A 24835-nucleotide genomic window follows, 5' to 3' on the forward strand; every position below is an offset into this window, starting at 1 on the left:
TCTCTAAAATCATCCAAATGAATGTTTTCTATTAGCGAAGAAGCAGCGGGGAGCTGTCAACACTTCAAGCAAATAAAGTGTAACATTAAAATACTGAAAAGCATTAGTTCTAAGTAACACTGACTGGAACCATGTTCATTCTATATTTTTTGTTGGTATTAAAGAAGGAGGATGTGATTATGATCAACACACACAAAGCCTACTAATGTGTGCTTTTGTGCAGGTGCACGTTCTTGTTTTGCATTACTATAATCAAGACTGGAGAAACAGTTTTTTTTTATTATTCAATATGTTTTCTTTTTGTTGCCATCAATTTGTATGATCTGTCAATATTGATATCTATGATAAGTTAATAATGTTACCTCTCTTTCATTCTGTTCCAGATCATGGATGAGACACAGACACAGATAGCCTGGCCTTCCAAACTCAAAATCGGAGCCAAGTCCAAAAAAGGTGACTATTTTTTTTTATTCAATTGTCGTTTAAATCCCATATTGAGTGTATTCTTTTTTAAAATCTGTATGCTTTTGTTTTGTCTCATAAACCAGATTATTCATTTATATTTGAGAAACTGGTATAAAAACAGTGAAATATAGTATCTGAATCAGGGCGCTGATAGAATGGCAGTTATAATGTGCACCCCATGTACGGAGGTCCTCGTCGCAGCTGGTGTGGGTTTGAATCTGACCTCGACCCTGTGCTGCATGTCATCCCACACTCCCAACATTTCCTGTCTCTCTTTAGCTGTCGTATCTGATTTTTTTTAAAAAGGCTCAAAAAATAACTTCGAAAAAGTGTCCGATTCCTTAGATAACAAAATATACAAACATAGCACAAAAAGTAAGGAAATTTGTGTTTGGTAGATTATTTCTTTGTTGTATCAATGCTTCTTGGCAATACACCTTATACCGTTGGAAAGCCTGTTTATTTCCCTTTTAAATGGTGCCACATTTGTAAGGAACATGCATTTGTGGGATGAGCAGCAGAGCTGAGTATGTGGGTTGCGCCCATGAAAAACTTGCCAAATTTTCTCTGCCAATGCCAAACAGCTTATTCTGCTGTTGTTGAATTATGAGTCTACAGTTCGTATGAATATGATTTCAAATCAGTACATTTAACCCAACATGCATCAAAGTCCATTAACTCAGGTATAATTGTCATGACTTACCCAAACCACTGACCAAATGCATTTTAAAATGAGTATCAGTTCTGCTATGTCATGATAGGGAATGTCATATTATTAAAAGCATAGTTGAGTTAGCTTTCCTCCTTAAGTATGTTAATGATTATAAGTCACTGTTGTGTTAATCAGAAAAATGTTCTCAGGAGTCATTGGACTGAAATAGCCAAAAGGGGAGTATATCAGGGTTGCATGAGATTTCATTATTAAAAAGTTTTTGAGAAGTTTGAAAGATGAAAGCGTGCATGTTTTCTGTTCCTCAGTGACTTCATCTGCGCTGAGGAATTTCTGTTTTCTGCCGTGGAAGGCAGGGTGTTGCGAGTCACGCATTTATATGCCGGGTTGTTCCAGCACTCTGTTACCAATAAAACATTATCACGGTTATTTAAAGCTCTTCCGGGAGGGGTGGAGACGTGTGAGGTGTGAGGTATGAGGGTATGAGGGTAAGGGGGTGAGGAATAGGTGTAGCTCTGCCCCCTTTGTTGTCCCCAGGGGGGATCACCAGTGTGCGTCTTCAAGCCAGATGTGGAATCCAATGACATTATGTAACTTCCTCACTTGCTCTGCACACAGAATAGTTGATGGGGTTACATCAGAATCTTTTACATTCTTCTCTTAGGGTGCTTAATCAACAATCTCTTCTCACACAAACATCCATTCAGACCAACTATGAGTTCATTCACAAAACCTGCTCGCAGCACCACCTGGAAATGATGTTCCATGAACAACATGAGGCTATTTAAAACCTCGTTCCATGATTTGTGGTTCTGTCACATTTCTCCTCTGAGTTGCGTAAAACAAGAGGAGAGGAATGTTGGATTATCACTCACGGTTATCTTTTGATGGAAGGCATTCATAGGAGAACTGGCCATGTGTTTTAACAACCTGAACACATGTAAAGGAAAAAGGAGGCGAGCTCAAGGAGGATATTTTACTTCTGATAAAGTCCACAGGCTAGAATCTGACTATCGAAGCCTGAAGATGAATATCAAGCCCATGTTGCCCAAGAGTTTGATCTGGATTTTAAAGGATCCAGATTTGTTCATCCCCTTGTTGCTACCTGACATTAGCAATCCTTTATAAACCTGCACAAGATTGGATTGGATCTCAATGATCCTGCAAAAAAATGTTTTTTTACCAAATCCAGACTATCTATGCTCTAACTGGGGCTCCATATCAAAGTGTACGCTTTAGATTTCAACAAAACAGCAGGTGCAATACCACTTGGGAGTGGGGTCACTTTACAGAACTAATAAAGTCTCCTTTCTTCATCAGACCTCACCTGACCCCCAACAAAGACCTCCACCTGTCCTGGGTGGGGTCTCAAATACAATGGTCCTAGTCAACACCTGGGAACCTTTAAATATCCCGTATTATGCAAAATACACTTCACCATGGTTTTCTAACACTAATTGTGTCCCTATCAATCAATCAATCAGTCAATTTTTATTTGTATAGCGTCAACTCATAACAAGTGTTATCTCGAGACACTTTACAAAAAGCAGGTAAAAGACCTTTCTCTTTGTCTTTTAACATGACAAAAGAGCAGGTAAAAATACCATACTCATTGTTATGTTACACAAAGCAGGTAAAATAACTTACTTATTTCTATATTACAAAGACCCGGCCTATCCATCATTAGCACTTTAGCAAAGCAGCAAAAGTTACAGTGGTAAGAAAAAACTGCCTTATTAAAAGTCTGTCTTCCAACCCCCAAATTATGAGATGAGTCCATCATCTTTGTCTTTTGCCTGTGCCACTTTTCAGAAAATGTTTTCTCAAACAGGCCATTTAGAGATTTTCCCTTCATGACATCACAAAGGGCAGTATCCCCTCCCCCAGGTGGGTGACACTCCCAAAGCTAGGTGTTTGTGCTGCCCTCTGAGTCTGCCTTCTCAACATAAACAATTGGGTATGGTGCAAGCCCATGCAATCCAAGCCCTTCCAGAGAGGGGCGTTGCCAGACACAACTCATTTACATTTAAAGTTACAGACACAGAAACAGTCTGTTCTGAGTAGGGTAGGGTTCAAAGGCATGATCAAATACAGGATCAGGGTGGATTTATAACAAGAGTTTCACAGAAATGTTATTCTTATTTTAACTTTTTACCTTTAACATGCAGTAAGAAATTAAATAGTTAGAAACTACTTTTGACTTTAGCGTTGTGACTTAAATAAAGTTAGAAATCACTGTAAGACGAATAGTTACGAGAATATTTTGTGGGGGGGGAATCCTTAATTTCTTTAACTTTACTCAGTTGAATGTAGCTGAATGTTTGCTTAAGCTTCATTATCAATAACAAAGATTAAAACCAAAACTGGATTTGATGATCAGAACACCCCCTTTTCAAGATTTGGACCCTGGAGAAGAAAAAAAAGAGAGAGCATCAGGAAAAAGACTTGAGACAATAACCTGCATTCCTTTCATTCTGCATCACTCCTTTATGAGATATGACCGACATAAAACTCACTTCCTCTGTGCTAAAAATAGCTTCTTCTGTGGTTGTCTTGTTCATGCGGGGTATCAGATTACTGTAAATGACCCTCATCTAAAGTGATACTCTTTGAAGGTGTTAGTTTGCCTTGTTTTTTTTGCTGGTATTCAGCATCAGTGTCGTCTTTAATGTGCAGTCTGGAATCAGTTGCTCTCTACAGGATAGCGGCAGATGTTGGAGGATTTGTATGTTTGTAACCTCTCCCGACACTGGGCCACACTCCATCAAAATGCCTGCTCCTCTCTTGCATTTATCACCTGCAGCTAGCAATCCCTTGCTGCCACCTGCATGAGTGTGATAAGGCCAGTTGTTAGCCTCTGGGGCAAGCTATCATCGGCACGCTGTTAGTGATTTAATACAGTGAGGCGGCACTATCACTCACAAATAGAGGGCTGCATTGCAACCTACAGCTCTGTGCAAAAGAACAATCTATACTGTAAGACGCTCATGATTTGTGCTTTGTTTTGATGTGATACATTTCTAAAAGCTGCTCTGAATTGACAATTGACTGTTTTAACAAATCTGCAGATGTTTTGAGCGAGAGAAATAAAGCCAAAAGGACTTATTTCCCTTCATTTGTGTGGTATTTGCAAATGTAGTCCTCAGCTGGAAAAATGCTTCAGCTTTGCCAGTGCAGAGCTCCAAAAAGGGTCAAAAGGTTTCTTTTTTTGTGGAAGTGGAGCTGTGTAAAATCCCTGCGATTCCAAACCCTTCACTTTTTGCAGCTGCAAGTGTTTTGTTTGCTTTTCTACCTTTTGCGTGTGCCAAATTAAGACTTTAGGAGCTCATTTTTTATTCCACAGCCAATCAGCTTAAAAAAAAAAAAAAAAAAACAGCACGCAGCACGCAGCACACTCCATTTCAAAAATGCGGGGGTGTTCTACATCACGACTGCAACTCTCATTTAGACTGGCTAATGTTTGCCAGATGTGCAGTGCAGGACAGACACTGGAAGAGCCATACTCCCTCTAATGGTCACATTGGGTGCCACAGGAGGAAGTGGAGGGATTTCTATTGTTCACAGCAACAGCTGTATGATGGGAAAATTCCCCTAGAACTGCTGCTGAGACTGTGATCTTGCTGCTCTTTTTCCTTTGTTTTCCTTGGTTTTGTTTTTCTTTCTCGGGCTTCAGCTCGGTTTCTTGTTTAGCTCATTCCCCACAACCAATAGTAGAGCTGTTTCTCTCCCAGATGATCTGACATCTCTTGTAGTGTGCGTTGAGGTTGCCGTCTCCCCCCCCCCCCCCCGACATCATAACAAGGTTGACACTTGTTAGCTGGCACTGGACCTCATAGCTCCAAATGCCCGTTAGACAGAAGAACCAAACCTCCTCCAGATACACTTGAAAACCAGAATTCATCATTCTAGCATTACCATGTTCAAAGGCCATGTGGTCACCTTGTATTTTGCAGCTCCATGGAGACTATGTCTGTTTAGCTTTTGTGAGTTGATGATGGTAATTAAAACATAATCAATAACACTTGAACATTGGGAATTCCCTCAACTTCAGAAAAAAAAGTTCTGACCATCTTTTTCTAGTTGTCCTCATTGCTGCACTGTAAGGATTCCTCACTCACAAGCCAAACTCTAAACATGCAAACGTAGGGTTCTTTAAGGTCCCAAAGACTTTGTAACAATAAATCTGATGCTGCGAGTCCTGTCTGAGGGCTATACGGATAAATCTCAGATTCTGTCAGTGTGTATATGGGGAGGGGGTATTCCTGGAAGGGGGGCTTAGTCGACTTCCTGCAGCTCAGTACAGTTAACACAGGGGCGATGGAGCGTGGGTGTGTAGTACATGCGTGTGCACATTTTGAATTTTTGTGTTTTTTTCACATTTGAGTTCTCCAGGGGGTCGTGCATGCAGCTGAGCCAGATGTAGACTTGGCCAATGCTGCAGACATGAGCTTTAGCTTTGAAGGGGTTTAGTTGTAAAGGGGTTTGGCTTAGGAAGCACAGTTTACTCAAGTTATACGGACCTTTTTCTCCCATGACCACCTGTGGGCCCACTGAGTTAAGTTTTTACACAAAAATGGGATGTTAAACTTTCTGTAGGAGGGTCATGATTTCCTGAGAGAAAGAGAAATGGTTATTGGTGTGACGGCTGATAAACACAATAAAGTGTGTGAGATTGAAATGGAAAAATTAGCTTTTGCATCGAAAGAGAGGATGGGGTTCTGGAAAATGAGCTGATAAGCTTCACACCGCTGTCTCTGTCTTCCTTTGAGGGTACAACGCTGCAGTACAATTCACCTCGTCTTTGAGTGTTCCTGTAGGCTCGACTAACTGATAGATTGCTTGAATATATTTCCACAGCGTTGCAACCCTCCCACCCTGTACCCTCCCCACCCTGTACCCTCCCCACCCTGTACCCTCCCCAACCCCACGCGATGTGGTTGCCTGCCAACATGAATGAGCCTCGGCAGATATCAAAGCAGCGATTACTGTTGCAGAGCTTTCCCTCTGACGCTCTGTCATTTGTTGACAAATGCTCACTGCTGTGTCATGTTTGATTAAAAGGGTTACACTTGTGTCTCACTCTCACATTTAATCTCTACACATGCTCCCTTTCCCCTTTATTTTAAAGTTTCCTCTTTTTTTCCCTCCTTGCAGATCCACACATCAAGGTGTGCGGGAAGAGGGAGAATGTGAGGGAAGCCAAAGACAGAATAATGTCTGTTCTCGACACAAAGGTACTACTCATTTTTATTTGTGAAATTCACTCCCTGAATGCTCTTCACCTCACTTCTCCTCACTGTCCAAATGACAGATTGCACACAGTAGTGTAGCAACAATTTGGCACTAATCTCACCAGATACTCACATCCCAAGCTTAGCTGCAGACAGTGTGTGCATCCAGGCTTCATTGTCATGGCAACACAAGAAATCAACTGCCTAGGTGCCTGCACTGTAGCCCCCCCTGGGGGAAAGCAGTCCTCTGTGCACTTTGAACAACAAGCAGCACATGACAGGCTCAGTTTCTTAGCATTTCATACAGTTTAGTCATGAAACGACTGTTTCGCTTTGGCACAGTCACTTGATAATTTGATTCCTTTTTTAATTTCCCTCATATTTTGTTGCTTATTTTGTTCTTTTTGAGATGATTGCTGCAGCTGAAAGTGATTATAAGAGGGGACATCTTAAGTTCAGGGTCTTATGACTGTTAAGATGGAGTTAGGGGAACAGATGTTTCACTGGCTTGTTGTTGAAACAGTATTATAATTATATAATATTGGTGTTTGTTTATACGTGTTTTAATATTTTATTTTGTTTAAAGAATATGAATGATGTGTTTTGTTAATGAATGTCTCATGAAAGAGGAGTAGATTATGTGAGATTATTCTTATTTCTTCTCCTTTTCATTTAAGACTTTAAATTTTAAGTTTGTATTTAACTGTATATTGTGCGGTAGATTAATAAAATAAACTTACAAATAATAACAAATAAATGACACGTAGCCATTTCAACAGAAGCATTTGATTTGATCTGTGATGATGAAGAAGCTCGGCCTCAGGGGACACTATTGTCTGCACTGTATTTACATGATGGCTTCCTTACATACCAGCAAACAGTTACTACTGCAGCAATATTTATTTACAACTTCCATTGCATGCATTGGGTGAAATTCCTGTAGAAAGTTCAAGGTTTCGTGGCATTTTCTGCCTTTGTGAAATCATTTCATCTTTTGCCTTTCAACCATATTATTCATGCACGTTCATCTCACTCCAATCACTGAGCTTTTGCAAATTTGATGAATCATTATTTCACTCCAACCATGTCATTTTATCTCATTAGAGCAACAGGGTAACTCTGAAGATGGACGTCTCCCACACAGAGCACTCTCATGTCATTGGAAAAGGTGGCAACAACATCAAAAGGGTAATGGAGGAGACCGGGTGCCACATCCATTTCCCCGACTCCAACAGGAACAACCAGGCAGAGAAAAGCAACCAGGTCTGTACGACTAGATTAACTATCACGCTTTCTCACTGAGGCTTAAGAAGAGAGATGTGCGGTGGGAGCTGCTGGCTGCTGTCAAATCAAAGAGTTTTCCTCTTCAAATATTTCGCTTCAATCTCTTGAACCACAACATTGCACTGTGATTATACTTAAAGTGTAAGTGTGATTCATTCTGTTACCTTTAGCTGTTTACTTTCCTCGTCCTTCTGCGATTCATTTTCTTGAAACGTTGCTCTAAGGTTTTAATTTAAAAACAGGTTGCAGAGAGTTGGTCCAGTTGTTTCATTTTGATTGGTCAACACAGAGGAAGCCTGTGTTTCAGCTGGATTCACTTAAAGAGCAGTGGATCCTGTTGTAAATACTATTAAAGAAAAGTGTGAGCAGTTCAGGGAAACACACTACCGGCACAGCATCCGATAGCTACAGTATCTCTGCCAGGTGCTCTGCAGTGCACCTGTGTATGAAAGTACTTGTGGATTTAACAGAGTATAATGTATTTACAACATGTAGATTATTAACTTGTCAGGACTATGCATGTCATACACCGTTAAAACCCTCCAGTGCTGCTCTGGTGATGCAAGCACAGGCTTATGAGTAGCAAGAGAGTCATTTGAAGCCCCAGGCCCCTTTAAGCTTACTGACTGAAGCAGAGTCTTTGAGATACAGAGCTCATTGACAAGTGCAGCGGTGTTGATAAGAAAATAGAAACAAGTGGGAAAATCAATGAAGTTCTTGTTTACCTTTCACTCTCTCTGAAGCTGTTTGGATTGAGGATGTCTTTTTGCAAACAGACTTAACCATGGCATGTGTTTGCTTACATGAGGCTTAACCCTGGTTTTCACTTTGATACATGTTGTTTCTCACGGCATCACCCTGACATTTGTCATGTGCAAACGTGTTGTATATACATGTTTTCTTTCCGTGGAGAAAGCCCAGACTGACTTTCTTTTTTCTTTCTTTTTTTTTTTGATATTTTTTTGGCAATTTATGTCTTCATTAAATAGGACAGCTGAATAGAGACAGGAAATGTAGGGAGGAGAAAGTGTGGGATGACATGCTGCAAAGGGCAGAGGCTGGATTCGAACCCACTGTGACGAGGACTGTAGCCTCTGCACATGGGGCAGCTTTCTTAATGTTACTGAATCATTTATTTTCCAGTGACGTTTTTTTTTATTTGGAAAAAAATCTTCTGGGTAGGAGCCCTCTGCATTTGTGTCTTGGTTTGTTCGTCAGTGTTGACCTGTCACATGTAAAAATGAAACAAAACCTAAGCCTATTAATCGTCTCTTTCATTACTGCGGTAACAAACTTAATCAAACCTCTCATCTCGTGGTTCTAAAAGGTAAATTACGACAATTGTAGAGGCCATTTTTCTACTCACTGGTAACTGTAATGATGTGGTTCAAGAATACAAAGTATTAAGTGGAAATACTGCATGTCACAAAGATGGATTAGGTTTCAGCATTGAGGAGGCTGTTAAAATTGTCTGTTTTCATTTAAGAATTTTCTACTCTGAGATTTAGAGTAACTGTGTGCATTGACCTGAGCCATTGTTTGTCTTGGATTGGGTCAGAGCGTGCTAACTGATTTACATGTAACTTTTTATTGTGAACAGGTGTCCATCGCTGGGCAGCCAGGAGGGGTGGAGGCAGCGCGAGTAAAAATACGGGTAAGTTGGAGCTCAGCCACACTTGTCTTAAAGGGGTACTCCACCCAAACACTCACTCCCTGCAGGGTTGTAAGTGTGTAGCTGTGACCTGCATGGAGGGGGACAGCTGTGGTCAGCTCAAGTTTCTGACACTTTCCATTGGTTTCAGAACTGATTGATGTTAACAGTAAGAAAAAAAAAGTGTCAGGGCGACTTCATATCCTGTTCTTGCCAGCCTCAGTTTGCACATACAATGCTGTTGTGTTCATGAACAGACTTGTGGATTAGTTCTATAGATTATTGAAAATAACATAGTGGCACTCTGCAGTGTTTTCCTCTTTAACAGATAAATTATTGACTTGTGTAGTTGCTGTAGTCTAGTTGAGTGAAAAATGTGATTTACCTACAGGAAAAAGTTTGATAAAACCCTGTCAATTTCCATATTCGTGGACTGTTGTGCTAGCGTGCTAATCAAGCTGGAATCCGTCTACCATGATCAAGCTATGTCCTGCTCCTCCTGGCTTGACCTTTTGATTTCCGCCTGACTGTAGCTTCAGAGTGCCCATCTCTTGCTCGTCCATTGATCAGAACCATTTAATCCATTCTGTCATATTAGATGTATTACTGCAGCTCATGTGTTAGCTTGATATTTGGCTGTTGTTTACTTATTGGCTCTCAGAATTATAACCGTTACATCCTCCACACAAAAAAACATCAGATCAGACTGAAGGCAGCCAAGTCCCCTGCCTAATCCGTCTAGTGGAAGAGTTTCAGGGTTACCGTACGTAATCCTGCACTCCAGGCACAGTTTCAATACTTCCTCTAAGCCGCAAATACAATTCTTAATTCCCAGACCACTTCCTGAGAACAAATGTAGAATACAAGCATCTCCAGCTTATTTTTTAGAATCGTCTCCATCTACAGTTTCAGTCTGACTGGAAGCCCGACCTCCAGCCTCAGCTCTGCACGTGGAGGACCCGCATGCTCGAGTGAAGTGTTACATCCTTGAACTTTTGCTTCATTTCAGCACTGTGGCAGCAGTAGCTTACAGTGAACATGTCCCTCCGCTCTGGACTGACCAAAACTAACAAGTCTGAGTGCATGTGCGAATGACTGAGTGAGTGAGACGTGTGTGATTTGGGGGAGGGGGTGGGGGGTGGAGGAGAGAAGGTCATGCTGGATATTAGCATAGTGTGTTTTGGCAAATCTCTGAATATTCATACCCATACTTCTCCATGTTTAATGGTTATTTTCATAAGTAGCAAGCTGAAGCGCAGTTCATCCAGGGATTTTTTTTTAATATGGAGAATAATCAAACCTAACCATAGGAGTGTGTTACAAAGAGGTTTATAATATAAACTGCAGAGAACCACAAAGATTGTTTTGGCTTTCACAGAATACACAGTCAGCGGATGACGAGGGCGGATCAAAAGATAGGTTTCCCTCGTGCTTCTTTTGAAAGAACCAGACCTTTAATACTAACCTCAGTTACATCCAAATTCCTTTTTATGCTGTTTTATGAAATACTCCATACTCAAGAAGACTAGCAATCCATTAACAGATACATTTAATTATGTATGCCCAACAACAATAAAAAACTGCATGACCTCAATAACTGCCTTCAAGACATCAAAACCTGGATGACTACCAACTTTCTTCAGCTCAATGAGGATAAAACTGAAGTCATTCTATTAGGACTACAGCATTTGACTGACAGATTCTCTCCCCATCTTGGCTCACTGTATGAAGGTATAGACAAAGAAAACCTACTAAAACCTCTTAACCTACCTCTAAATGTTGTACCCTGAGGATTTCAATTGTATACAACAGGAAGACAACTTGGAGTTTTAACCTGTTAAACTGTTGCTAAACTAAACTGATTGTCCTCAGCTGTTTTGAAATCTCAAATGTGAAAGTATTCCAGGGGATTTTTGTCAGTGTAAAATGCAGGAAGAAATATGTTTTTTTTTCTATTGTCTTAAGACCCTTCTGTTGAGGTTGCTAGTGAATAACAGTGAGATGTAGTTTGATGTACGTTTTGGTTCTGGGTGGCCTTTAGACCACGTTCTCCCCCCTCGACCCCTTCTGAAACCAGAAGAGGCTTTATTGTTCTTTCTCCCAAAGCTGCATTAGCGATGAATGTAATGTTCCTTTAACATTCAGACATACCAGAGTAGATTTGTAAGGTCTACTGTATTTCTACTGTATTTCTGGGGCCCACTAGGGTGGAGATCTGTTTTGAGACTGTAAGCAGGCGGTTGTTGAGGTGATGGATTCTTGGGGGGATTTTTTTCGAAGCTTTTTTAGGTGGAGCTGACGGGCAGGTGATGAAAGGTCCTGGCTGGTTGCTTTACCTCGAAGATATTCATCTCTCACCCTTTTTGTCAGGAGAACTGAAGCCTTGTAACTACCCTTTCAGATTGAATATATGTGCAACTGGTATCTGCCAGGTAGACTCCTGGCAGATACCAGTCCAAAAAAAAAAAAAAAAAAAAAAGCTGAGGTCAGCTTCATCGTTAAAATCAGTCCATTCTTCATTCATCGCCTGACTCCTGCTGTTCTGCGTGTCCTCTCCTGCGTTTCCCTCACTGCTGACCTAAATTTCCTTTGAGCCCTCTGAGAGCGAGTGCTGAAACGTGATACAAATGTAAGGCCAAGCGCATATGGGACTGATCAGGGATGCATTTCTTTGGTCAGAGCAATTCATGCTGCTTGCCCTTCACTGGCAGCCAAAACCATAGTGGCGCTCTGCCCGAGAGTCAGTGTTTGGATAACACTGTGTGTGTGTGTGTGTGAGAGAGAGTGTGTATCCATTGGCTTATGTGCGGGTGTGTGTATGTACATTCCCCTTCAGTTTGTCTCTGTTTGGGTGTGTGCCGGTTTGATTTCTCTCCCATGCATGCATAAGTGTGTGTATTCATGAAGAGAGGCCTTCCTGTCAGCGTCTATTGTGTTTGACTGACTGCTGTGATTTAAATGACGAAAGATGATGTCTGTTGCCGCTTCTGTGGTTTGAATCGATGACTTGAAATCCATGTATGAACCTGAACTGTACGTAGACTGACGCGTTGCAGAATTCTTTGAACCATATTTGACTGTGCAGCCATAATGTTTAAATTAATCTTGTGAGTGAGACCACCGCAGCACAGTGCAGCATACTTAACGTAACTAAGGCTGTCTTTCTGTTTTTGCTGGCAGTGCTGACCTCATTTTGATTAACCTATTTGGATTTATTTGAGCTGACAGATTTTCATGCCGTGTTTTGCCACCTTCTGTTAAAGGCAAGGTTGTTATGTCTCTGTGTCATCCACACTATGTCAAGAAATCAGTCTGTTTTTACTTGGTGTCAAAATTGTCTCAGTCAGTCAGTCTGAATGCATGATGTAGTTCAGGTGATAACTTTAGTTTCCACTTGTTTTCTTAGAGCATTGTCGGCAAAATGTTAATCAATCCGACATTGAAGCAGTCATCATGATGATGTGTCTGTGTGGGTTTTTCTCTCACCCTCATATCACATCACGCTCTCTCCTTCTGTCCCTCCATATTGCAGGAGCTGCTCCCTCTCGTGCTGTCTTTCGAGCTTCCCGCCATCATGCAGTCTGACCCCAGCTCCCCCACTGTGCAGCACATCTCGCAGACCTACAACCTCACAGTCTCCTTCAAGCCCCCCACTCGCCTCTACAGGGCCACAGGCGTGGTTCGCGGCTCACAGAATAACGCCAACGCTGTCAAGGTGAGAAGGTGTCTGGTGATTTAGATAAATACCCCAACCGTTCTTCCATGTGCAATGATGACAGACATTTTTTTTTAAAGATTTGTTTTGGGATTTTTGTGCCTTTTAATGAGGAGGTAGGACAGTGGATAGAGCTGGAAATCAGGGAGAGAGAGTGGGGAATGACATGGCTGGATTTGAACCAAGACCGCCCACTTTGAGGACTAGAGCCTCCATACATGGGGCGCGCGAATTAACCACTGTGCCACCAGCGCCCCAATGATGACAGACTTAATACTTTGTTGGTTATCATTTAATATAGGAAATGCTACAAATCTCTCTTTAAACTTTGAGAAGACAGACATCAAAATCTAGTTTCTTAAAGGGACACAATAAAAGATATCTACATTTTTATAAATTATAGTATGATTTCATTTAATCATATATTCTATATAAGAAAATTGCAAAAATGCCCAATGTGACACTCGAAAAAGAGCTTAATTTGTCGTAACAGTAAAATCAAGAGGACATTCCATCTTTTAAAACAGGAAGAAAGTAGCGGAAACTCTTCAGCCATGGTTTAGAGACTGGAAGTAGTAAACATTTGGCAGATTTACTTGATGTGAGACAATGAATTATTGAAGTCAAAATGTTTGTCAGTTTTGGAGCTCTGGTTTAACTAAATTGGCAGAGAAAGCACCCCAGGCTACAGTCCTTGTCACGATAGTCGCAAGTTGGACTCCCAGTCCTGGCGTTATTTGGTGAATGTCTTCCCCAATCTCTCTCCTCAAATTTCCTCTCTCTTAAAGATAGTCAGTAGATTGTTCCTAAAAAATAAAATGTAGACTTATACAAAACTAATGCCACTCAGCCATCACTTATGGGGCTCCATACATGTGTGGTGGTGACTGCAGAGCCTCTGTCCTCTGCCTGTATTTTAATGTTTTGTTTTGGTTGATTCGGGGTGTTTCTGGGTGGGGAGCTGGTGTGTCCAATGACAGCGCACAGATGAGTTTGGGAGTGGACAAAACCCAGTGAGTGGACGGCATTCAAACCGGCTAATATGACAAATGCGGATGTAGCAATAAAGAAAAGAAAATGTAATCGTAGTAAGGCGAAGTTCAACGCGGATAAAGTATGTTCTAAAACGAGGGTGAACCTTGGGTTGGCTTTCACCTGCAGACACGGAGTAAGCCTACTTTCTGTAGGACAGGAAGGTGCCAAACACCAGCGATTTTACTTAACTATTGGCTTTTCCATTACATTCACTAATGTAGAAGGTCACAAGTTCAACTCTCAAAAATGTGGTATATGTCCTGTTAAAATACTTTTGTAACCAACTAAACCCTGATCTATGTGCTCTTTTTTAGTCATTTCAGTGTAAAGATATTTTAGTTAATGCCCTCCCTATAAATGTCTACATTTATCAAGGCGTACCACAGACCAAAAAAAAGGTTTTCAGAGCTCCACCATGTCAAAGCCCACCAACACTGTCAGCGGTCGTCACTTTTCTCGTATGAACTGCCTCATTACTTTCAGCACCACAGGGGTAGGAGAGTGCTGAGAGATGTTTGGTGGCTTGAACTGAGCGTCTGCTGGGTCAGCACTGCACCGGGAGAGAAATACTTCCCCAGTACTGTACCAGGAGGTCCACCACTCTGTCCTGAGTTACATCTATTTTTTTTTTTTTTTTAAATTGATGTATACATTTAGTTTTTTTCTACTCTGCAGCTTGTTTATGTATAAACATACTGTATATGTATATAGGTTTTGCCCATTGATGCATTTCCTTCACTGGAATTTGAAATGTACAAATTTACAGCCTGCCAAGAAGTGTCTGCATCATCTCTGCCAAATTATACCTGCCAGCTACATCTTTATAAAATATGGAGCTTGTTTCAGTTTTCCAGTGACTACATTTAGCATGTATGCAGAAGCGGGTTAGAGGTCTTGAGTATGTGGTAGGTCTGTGGGGTCAGTCAGTTTTTGGAAGCGTACCAGATAATGGCTAGAGGATTAGAGAATATGTGTGCTATGTTATGTGGTGGTGCGAGACCCTTTGAGGCTTGCAAAACCTCTGTGGATTGTTGTGTTATGCTGGCCACAGTGTGCGATTTCCCGTTGCACACTGGAGATGACTTACTTTACAAGGCCAAGTGATGGCTTGCAGAGGCATAGCAGAGACAGTGAGGAATGAGCCTGTTCAACTGGACAGCACATGGGAGTGGAAAATACATTAGTTTCCGCTGGTTTTATAGAAAACAGAGATGTTTTCTTTGGACAAAGGACAACGTGCCTTTTCTATTCCCCTTTTGATTTCACATTGTTAATTGGTCAAATGAATGCTCCATAATTATGTTTCATTTTCTGCTATTTGACATCAACTCTTTGTCACGTAATTATATGATTTTGTTTGCACTGTGTGTATATTTTGTCATTTATTCTTCATTATTGTGGAAATATTTCTTACCAGTTTGGCTAACATCATCTCTTGCATGCATCTAAAATAAAAAAGCGAATGACTGATGTATCTTTTGTACAGTCAATCCTAAAATTGAATATGGAGCTGAATCCCAGATCAGAGGACATTGAAGGCCTCTGAATATTTGTTTTGTGTTGTTTTGATGCAGCAGTGGGATACTTCAACATGGGACAGTTGGTCGTCTCTTGAGAGACTACCGACTCAATGCCCCATTTATTTTCCTCTCATATTGAACTGTAAAGGTCTCAGAATTCCTCTGACTATTCATGTAAAACTACCAATAGGTCAAACTTTAGAATCTCCAGCACATTTATTTTTTTTACACATTGTTGACAAAAGCATTTTCATGTTAACTCATATGTGATGTTGCTCAGAGCAACTGAGGCTATACTTTCTGTAACAGGGCTTCCAGAATGTCTTAAGTGTGGTGATGTTTAATTAGATGTATTTTCCCTTTAATTTGTGATTTATTTTTAACTTGGTCATCCTTGTGTCCTCAGAGGGGAACTGCCTTGCTGCTGGAGCACCTTGCTGGTAGCCTGGCAAGCACCATTTCCGTCACCACCCACCTGGACATAGCACCACAACACCATCTCTTCATGAAGGGCCGCAACGGCAGCAACATCAAGCACATCACCCAGAGAACAGGAGCACAGATCCACTTCCCAGACCCCAACAACCCCCAGAAGAAATCCACAGTCTACATTCAGGGCACCATTGAATCCGTTTGCCTTGCACGGCAGTACCTCATGGTGTGTACCTCGTTTTCTTTGTGTGTGTATGTGTGTGTGTGTGTGTGTGTTTTGTTTGTTTACCTCATCTGGTTGGAAATTATTACTTTAAATTGCTAAGCTCTGCTTTTGTGGTTAAAGGAAGGCATTGGCAATATCCCTTACATATACAGATTCTACATGCTGTGTGGTAGCTATAATAGATGTCATTGTTTCACGAACATCATCATGTTATGTGTGAATGATGCCTGGGGTTTGGGATGGGTTAAAGAAGTAAACCATGATTGCCTTTGGGGGTTTTGAGAAGCCTTGGGGGAGATTTGCTTGGCTCTGCTCATGCTGCATAAACATCCAGTAAAACAACAATCTGTGGCCCGTTCAAGGTCATCCCTTGTGATTTATAGCCGCATACCTGCATGTGGGATAAACACACACACACATTTGCATCAGCTTGGCCGGACTTGATGATGTCCGTTCTGTATACAGATTTTCCCTATTGGTAATAATGGTAATGCTTTGGCTAGCATATATAGGAGGTTTTGGTGAACTGAAATTTCATCCCTCTCTATAATTCGGATACCATCAAATTATCATCAGTTTCTGGACTTTAAGGAAATGCATCACATTTACATTTCTGTTGGTTGAAAATGCTCTGTGGTCATTCTTGTCTCATTGCCTGTGACCACTGAGGCTACCCTTCTCTGAATTATTTAGGAACATAATCGAATGTGTGTTTGAAAAAAATGTGTAAAAGCGGTGGCTATTTAATTACCATTGGCTAAAAGCTTCTGCATCTCAGGCGTAAACAGCTTTGGCTTTTTGTTGGAGATCCATAATATGGGGCAGTAATTCTGCCAGAGCTGCCTTCTCTTTGTCTGCGGTCTCCCATTTGGCCCCAAAGACATTTAGCCAAATGCCAAAGTTGTTTCAGTGACTAAACATGACTTTCTCTGTTTGGACACACAGGATGGAGCCTCTCACTGTCTGTCTGTCTGAGTGAGAAAGTAAAAAAAGAGGACACAGTTGATTTATGACAGAAGAATTAGAGGGGGGAGAAGCATATGAAGCAGAGAATGGTAAGATGAGGTTGAAAAAGAAGGGTGAGAAGTATTGAGAGTAGAAAAACAAGAGTGAACATACAGGAGGGGGGGAGAGGAGTCCCGCCTCCTATAGTCGACTGTGTGATTTGGCCTCTTCCAGCCAGACTGTAGATTACAGCTCCAATCTCAGGCCCTGTCAGAGCCAGTCTGGCCCTGTACTCTGCTGCTAATTACACCCACTCACCATAGAAGCGCTGTCCAGCACCCTGCCCAAAATATAGATGTCTGTGGTGCTTGTGGTGGTGATCATGCAAAACAGATTGCTCTTGGCGGAATTTCCCAAGCTCAGTATGGGATGCAACCAGCAGTGAATCTTGTATTTATTGGTATGGCTAACATGTGGGTCTACAAATGGTAAAGACCGACAGTTAAATTTACTACTGTTATGAGAAATAGCCTGTAAGAAAGGAACATGTGTATGCGACAGACTGTGAAACAATGAAGTCTGCAGTTATCATAAGAAAACTTTAAACGTGTGTTTGCTCCACAGGGCTGCTTGCCTCTGGTCTTAATGTTTGACATTAAAGAGGATGTTGAGGTGGAGCCGCAGTGTATCACTGCGCTAATGGAGCAGCTGGATGTCTTCATCAGCATCAAACCAAAACCAAAACAGCCCAGCAAGGTATGTCAACAGATCTACACTCACATCATGAGAAGTTTTGCTAGCCTTGCTAGAGCCCTGCTAGCAGTTTGGCTCTATGGAAGGAAATGTTGTCTGTTTTTATTGCCATTAATTTAGTACATTCAGCCTATTCTGTTTAGGATGTATCCTAATAGCCTAGGTTAACCCTTACTTATTTATCCATCATCATTAGTTTAGAAATACCAAGCATTTATGGCCTGAGCGCGTCGGCCATGTTTGTAACGGGATTGGCTTTTATAATACACAAATCTCTGACTGTGTCACAGTACTCTGGTGTTTCACAACACATCGGAAAAAATGGAGCATAGCGTTAGTTCAGGCAGGCCACGGAGTCACGCTCTATTATCATGACAGAGTTTCGGTAACAGCTGATCTCACGCAACCCGCATCAGCTGATGGCCAGCTTAAAGGCGTTTTAGATTGAATTGGGGTGCTAGTGTAAGATAATTAGTAAAAAAGAAGAAACTGTGGGTCATCAAAATCAAACACTGTTTCTTGTGCTCTAGCCAATGTGTATTTTGCCCTTTGGACTGGGGTCTTAATTTAACTTTTTTAATGCCTATTTGAAGAGCTAATTTTAGAGCACAGAGTAATCAAGATTAATGAATGACCCATACGCCTCTAGACCTTCACTCAACCTTTCAGTTTAGGTATCCTAACCTTTCACCCTGAGAAACACCATGCTGTCTTGTTTTTTAATTTTGTCATACTTTGTGTAAGAATTTGTGAAAAAACGGATCACCAGGAAACAAATTAACTACTGTTTCATTTTAGAATTGCAATAAATGTCACAGCATTGCACTGTAATAAATTACAGCTTGCTTTGTCATGTTTCATCAGTATTTAAAAATGAAAACCAAGGGGAATCATGCATTACTAACCCTTAACAGAGTTTTGACAAATTGACATCCCCCTATATGCAACCAGTGTAGTGAACATGGTTCACCTGATGAATGACAACCTCTGTCATATTTCCCTCAAATATGCCAACATAAAAAAAAAAAAAATCTGGCTCTATTTGTACATGTTTTTGTAAATTAGGCTGTGAATTTGATATATCCTTATTTCTCATATTAAATTCAGCTTGAATTATTTAAATATGTTTTCTGTTTCCATATTTTATTATTTCTTGCAACCTCTAACAGTAGTTTCGCTTCACTTGTTTTGAATCTAAAGCCAACTTTTAATGTAAGACATGCATTATTTCTGCGCTACACACAGTGTTTCTATCATAATTCAACACTTGGCTCTGTCCTGACTGTCTCTTCATGGTACCCACATCCCAACCTGAGCCAGGGCTCGATGCCCAAAACCAAACAGGCTTGTGGGGCAATGTGTGAGGGTGCCAGTGTAAACACTGACCCGGCCCAGATCCTCTTAAGAACCCTTCACTTAAACCTTTTTAAGAGGTGACAGCACTAATGCAAGAGGCCTGTCCACATAGTATGATGTAGCCTCTATGCTCTTGGCACCCTGAAGGAGAGTGTGTGTGTGTTAGGGCATGTCAGAGAAACTGGCTGTGATTGGAATTTGAAGTTTTTTAAAACCAAAAGAGCCAGGACATGATTTGAGCTCATTTTAATTTTTCTTTGATGCTTTTGAAAGGCAATGGTTTCTGGTGGAGTGGAAAATGTAGTCATTTCTACCACTGGTTTGAAGTCTCCTGTTTGTAATTATTTTGCATGGATTTAATGTCTCATAAAGTAAAGGTCATTATATGACTAGTGTTGCCTCATATTCTCTTAACTTGTGTCAGTATATGATATACTATGTTTGTGAAATTGCTTAAGAAATCCTTCTCTCAAACTTTTCTCTCATGTCTCCTACTCTCTCCCACACTGCCTCCATGTTTACTCTTCTAATCTACCCTTAATTCCCTCTTCCTTCCTCCCCTTTGTTTGTCTCCCTCTCATCCTCCCTTTCACTCCCTATATCTGCTGCCAGCATTCCCTATCTTATCTCCCCCTCTTTCCCCCGTGGGTCTTTTTCTCTTCTGCCTGTCCCTATCTCACTTCTTCTTTCTGCCTCTCTTCACTCCTTCCTACCGCGTATTTACTTGTTGTTGTTGTTTTTTCTTAGTCTGTTATAGTCAAGAGTGTGGAGAGAAATGCAGTAAACATGTACGAAGCCCGGAAGTTCCTCTTGGGTCTGGAGAGCAACGGGGTGCCGTGCTCTTCCCCCTCTGTGGTGTTGAATCCCGCCACAAACGGCCCTTCACCGTCCCTCATTTGCCCCGTCGGCCTGGACATCCTGGCCTCAGCTGGCCTGGGGCTGAGCAATCTGGGTAATCTCACTCTCTTACTTGTTAGCAAAGTGCTATTTGTGTTACTTTTATTTTTGTTCTTTTTCCATGAAGAGGGGGAGATAGAAAAGATACTACCCCTTTTTCCCTTCACACAATAGAAAAAAAATATCTGTGTAGAAGAATTATTATCCTCATAAATCAATGTCAACCACATCTGTATCAGCCACACACTTAACATAGTCTCATAGCAGCTCATCCATTGAAGATTTATCCAAGCCAGATCTCCTCAGAGGCTGTTATCACCTGCTTAACTGAATGACTGAGTGCACAAGATTTTAAAATCAAATACAAATAACCTCTGAACGTGCACATGAATCAAAGTGAGCGAGTCATCCCACCATCATTTATTTTTGCACTTTACTTTGAAACTCTTTGTCTGCGGAGCTGACATCTCCATGATGGTGTGAATTTAAGGAGATGCATCCTGCTTGAACCAATCTTTGATCAGCGAGCCATCAGAAAATAACCAGAATGGGAATTCAGCTGTGCTGCTTTGATGTATCGCGAGCTTATAAATCATAAGTATGATGATGATATTCACGTAGGAGTTCATTTTTGCAGCCTGACTTCAGCATGAGAACACAGAGTTTGGATTGGAACAGATGTCAGGATTTTTTTTTGTTTCCAAGGGAGACCGGCGTTGAAAGACTTGTATTGTAGGATTCATAATTATTCTCAGTTATTTGCCCGTTGCTTTCATGTAACTGTATATTGTTATTTTCAGCGGGAAACAAAGATATGGGTAATGTATCTATCACAGCTGTTGATGCAGATAATTGAGTAAACTGAGAGGATGTAGCTCATGGCTACAAGAAAATGCTGGTGATAGATCCATCTCAGTTTATCTGTGTTACAAGTTAGGATCTAAACACTATACATGTATCTATATTATCAAGAAATAACATTTTTATTCCATATATGAAAGAATAGGGATATAATCTGGGTTTGAGAATAGTTTCTGTAGAAATACATAAGGTTGTTGGATTATGTTCATATTTGGTGGTGAATGTTCACTGCTGTTATTGGGTCAGTATTTTTGTTGAAATTAGCAAAAACACAGAGGTAGCATACTTTTTTTTAATGAGAAGTAAGTAGTATTTAATTGTATTTTGTTTTAACCCTTGATTTTATGTCCTTGTGTCACCACTTAAGGAAAAAGAAAATCCGGTTTTTCAAAATTGGTCACATGAAAACGCCAATGTGCTGTGAAGCCCCAGCGCAGAAGAAATTGTTTCTTGTCGTGTCCCCTAAACCCAGGGGCCCGAGGGTGAAGCCGTGGACGGCCACATCCTGGCCTTTAGTAATTGCTACATGCTTCTCTTCCTCAGATTACAGCCCCGTCTGCCAGAAGAATCCCTGGCCTTATTCCTGGAGCCAAACTAGCCCCTTGTTAAAGCCACAGACCTGCTTCTTTCTGTTTTCATACACTGTGTTTTGGGTTAAGACACCAAGCACCACATTGTTGGTGCTCTTAATAACATGGTTTTATTGGGTATGAGAAGACACTAGATACGTGCTCCTGCATCCATGACCTTGTAGAAATGTAAAAATTCTTCCGGACATTCACTGTCTGGTAGAAGCCAGTTTGATGGAATTCCAGAGAAATAGCTTGAACACCAAGATTATTTTCTAAGTGCAACATGTAATTAAGCTTGAAGAATGGCTCCATGCACTGACAGGACCACCACTGATCTCCTGTTCTCTCCTTTTTTATTCCTTTCTGTTCCCCACAGGTTTCTTGGGTGCCACAGCAGCACACTCCCTTACAAACTCAGCTGTCCCAAATGCTGTCCTCAACAGCTTAAACTCAACATTGAGCCCCCTGCAGACTCCAAGCCCCAGCACCCCTACACCCTCTCCCTCCCTGTGGCCCAGTTCACTAACTGGCACCCAAGGTTGGTATACTGTCTAATGTTTCTTTATTGTACCGGCATGTAGCTCTCAAACATTGTTTTTCATAAATATATAAAGAGGACACAAAACACTTAAAGAGTTAATAGCTTACATTAAAAAACAAGATTTGTTGGTTAGCTTTTGAGGTACAGTGATTGACTTCAAAAGCAAGCTGTGTAGAATCTGATAAATTGCCTCAAATGATGTCATCAAAGGCAGTATGAAGTCTACAAGTTTTGAATTATATTTTAAAGGGAGCTTATGAGACCACTTCTCATCTCTGCTTTAGTCTGACCAGCTACTTGCACAAGGAATCCAAATCTGACTGAACTGGAGGTGGAGTTGCATTGTGGGATGTGTAGGCATTAAGCTTTGACAATAAGGCAGAAAGCATGAAACAATACCTTTTGAATTGCTGCATTGATTAATTATTTTTATCCATCTATAGTAAGTGTATAAAGGAGAGCAATGCTGATTAACTTGAGTTCTCTTTAAATTGTTTGTTTCATCGTATTTGAAGGTGAAATCACTGGACACCTACATATAAGAACACATTATGTCTTAATGATCTAAATAGGTAGATGAAAAGAAGACAAAAACAGACAGGATCAGTGTACATTGTCATCTAAGAAATGCAGACATTTTAAATTCATGATGCTTTATTTTTTCCTCCTTTTTTGTTTTCAGGCTTCTCCTCTCAGCTCATGCTGCACCCTGCAACCCAGGCCACCCTGAGCAGCATCCTGCTGTCAGGCGTGCAGGGTTACACGCAGAGCACGCCGTCCCCTCCCCCAGGCCTCGCTCCCATCGACAAGCAGCCCAATGGTATCCCTGACTGCGCCAAGGGCCCCTGCACTCTCAATGGACATGTAAAGGTTGGACCAGTTCACACACTGTATGCTGCATTACCTTTAGCGCACTTTGATATTTTTGTTCAGTTCATTGAATTTGTCTTTTAAAAGTATTTTGCTCTTTTATGTGCATGTTTAGCATCCCAGCTCAGTCTATGGAAGGATGGCAACAGCGTCACTTGCAGAAACTGTGTTGAGTCCAGCACCATGTGACTCAGTTCAGGAGGCCAGTGGACACAATCCATCAGAACCGCTGTCCAGCAAGTCCAGCCAGGATGAAGGTATTCCTCTTGAGTATCTCATAGAGAAAGTGAATTAACCTGTCTTATTCAAGCTGTCATGAGAAGATCTTTATTGAGGTTGTTGCATTAGTCAGCAGTTCACAGCAAACATTTGGATCATTGATTTAATATTATGGCTAGAATTTACTTACTTGCTGAATAAGTTTCAGAAAATAAAATGTAAGCCTGATATTTGTGCTTCATAAGAATGATTTTCTTTAACTGGCCACAAAGCCATGAAGGTTCACATTATGTAAATGTCATCTTCTGTCCATGATGCAACAGCTCTTTTGTAGCCTAAAAACTGTTAGCATGTTGGCTGCATCCACCAAAAAAAAAACAGCTCATGCAGAGGCTGTAAAATAATTTTCTTGTTTTCCTGTTTATCATCTCCCTTTCAAATGGTCAAACCCATCCTGTACCAATTTGCCATGTATTAATTCAACTGAGCACCAACATGCCTATCTTCTGTAAAGTCATCCTAACCTCTTGACCCCAAGAACTGTGTTGAACTGTTCAAAATCATTTCCAGCACTTGATGAATAACTTTACTGCCACATATTTTCTTTGGCCATGTCTTTTGAAGAAATTACAGTATATGTTTGCAATAAAATATTTTTAGGAAGTCAGTTGAAACAGTCTGCTTATGCAGGAATTTCTCCCTCTTTAGACTCGGTTATGTTAAAGACTCACTTAAAATCTTGTGATTTATTTGTTATTGTAACGCCGAATAGACCAAATTTTTGTGCTTTAACTTTATTGATGCTGCTGGACCTCCGCCTTGCAGACTTAACATAAATGTCCAATTCATGCTATTCCACTTGAGATTTATGTCACCCTTAAACCCACTTTGCCTTGAAAATGCCTTGAATGAACTTTTTCCTTTTTCTCTGCTCTGTCCTGCTAACCTCATACTCCCTCTGACTACGTTTATTATGCTGGAACGGAGACAGATTAACTGCTGGTCTCCTAGCGGTTCAGAAAGGACCCTCATTTCCTCTGTTTCTTACATTTGCGGTTTTCCCCTCTGACTCGCACTCTCACGCGTCTCGTTTTTCCCCCTGCTGTTTTCTGAGCTGGTTCTTCCCCCCAATGAGGTGCATCCTAGTAAGGTTTCCTCTCCCTCCCTCACCTCCTCCTGTGTCACAGAATGTGTTTGGACTGGCTCGCCCACCCTGACTCTATGAAGGAGCACAAGGGGATAGTTCAAACATTAGCTCTCAGAGAACTTCATTAGATTGACTGACATCATATTATTTTATGCTTTACAGTAGACCATGCACATGCAGATATTCTTAATTATAAATATGCACATATCACACACACACACACACGTCTCTTACAGAGCAGGTTCCTGTCAGGCTGAAAGGAGAGTAGCAGGGGAAAGTCACTATAATTAAAGCTGCTCTGTGTTTAATTAATCCAGGATCCAATTGAGACTTACATATGGACACGTACATATGCTCTCCAAGCTGCACACAGTCCTGTACACTAAATGACCCGGGCACTGCTGAGAACAGATTGTGCATCGCTGAAACTTGAAGTATTTAAACT

General features: G+C 41.0%; 1 protein-coding gene across 1 annotated transcript in view; it reads left to right on the top strand.

Annotated features, from left to right (window-relative positions):
• Positions 1-24835, top strand: part of LOC109987915 (protein bicaudal C homolog 1) — a 60242-nt gene that overhangs the window by 26884 nt on the left and 8523 nt on the right. The window contains exons 3-13 of the mRNA XM_029278329.2: positions 384-453; positions 6290-6369; positions 7471-7629; positions 9251-9304; positions 12834-13016; positions 15978-16229; positions 17799-17930; positions 20031-20235; positions 21990-22151; positions 22837-23024; positions 23140-23281. Of these exons, the coding sequence (XP_029134162.1) occupies positions 384-453; positions 6290-6369; positions 7471-7629; positions 9251-9304; positions 12834-13016; positions 15978-16229; positions 17799-17930; positions 20031-20235; positions 21990-22151; positions 22837-23024; positions 23140-23281 (1627 nt within the window). The remainder of the gene's footprint in view (positions 1-383; positions 454-6289; positions 6370-7470; positions 7630-9250; positions 9305-12833; positions 13017-15977; positions 16230-17798; positions 17931-20030; positions 20236-21989; positions 22152-22836; positions 23025-23139; positions 23282-24835) is intronic.

This window comes from Labrus bergylta, chromosome 10, assembly GCF_963930695.1.
Source record: "Labrus bergylta chromosome 10, fLabBer1.1, whole genome shotgun sequence".
Classification (NCBI taxonomy): domain Eukaryota; kingdom Metazoa; phylum Chordata; class Actinopteri; order Labriformes; family Labridae; genus Labrus; species Labrus bergylta.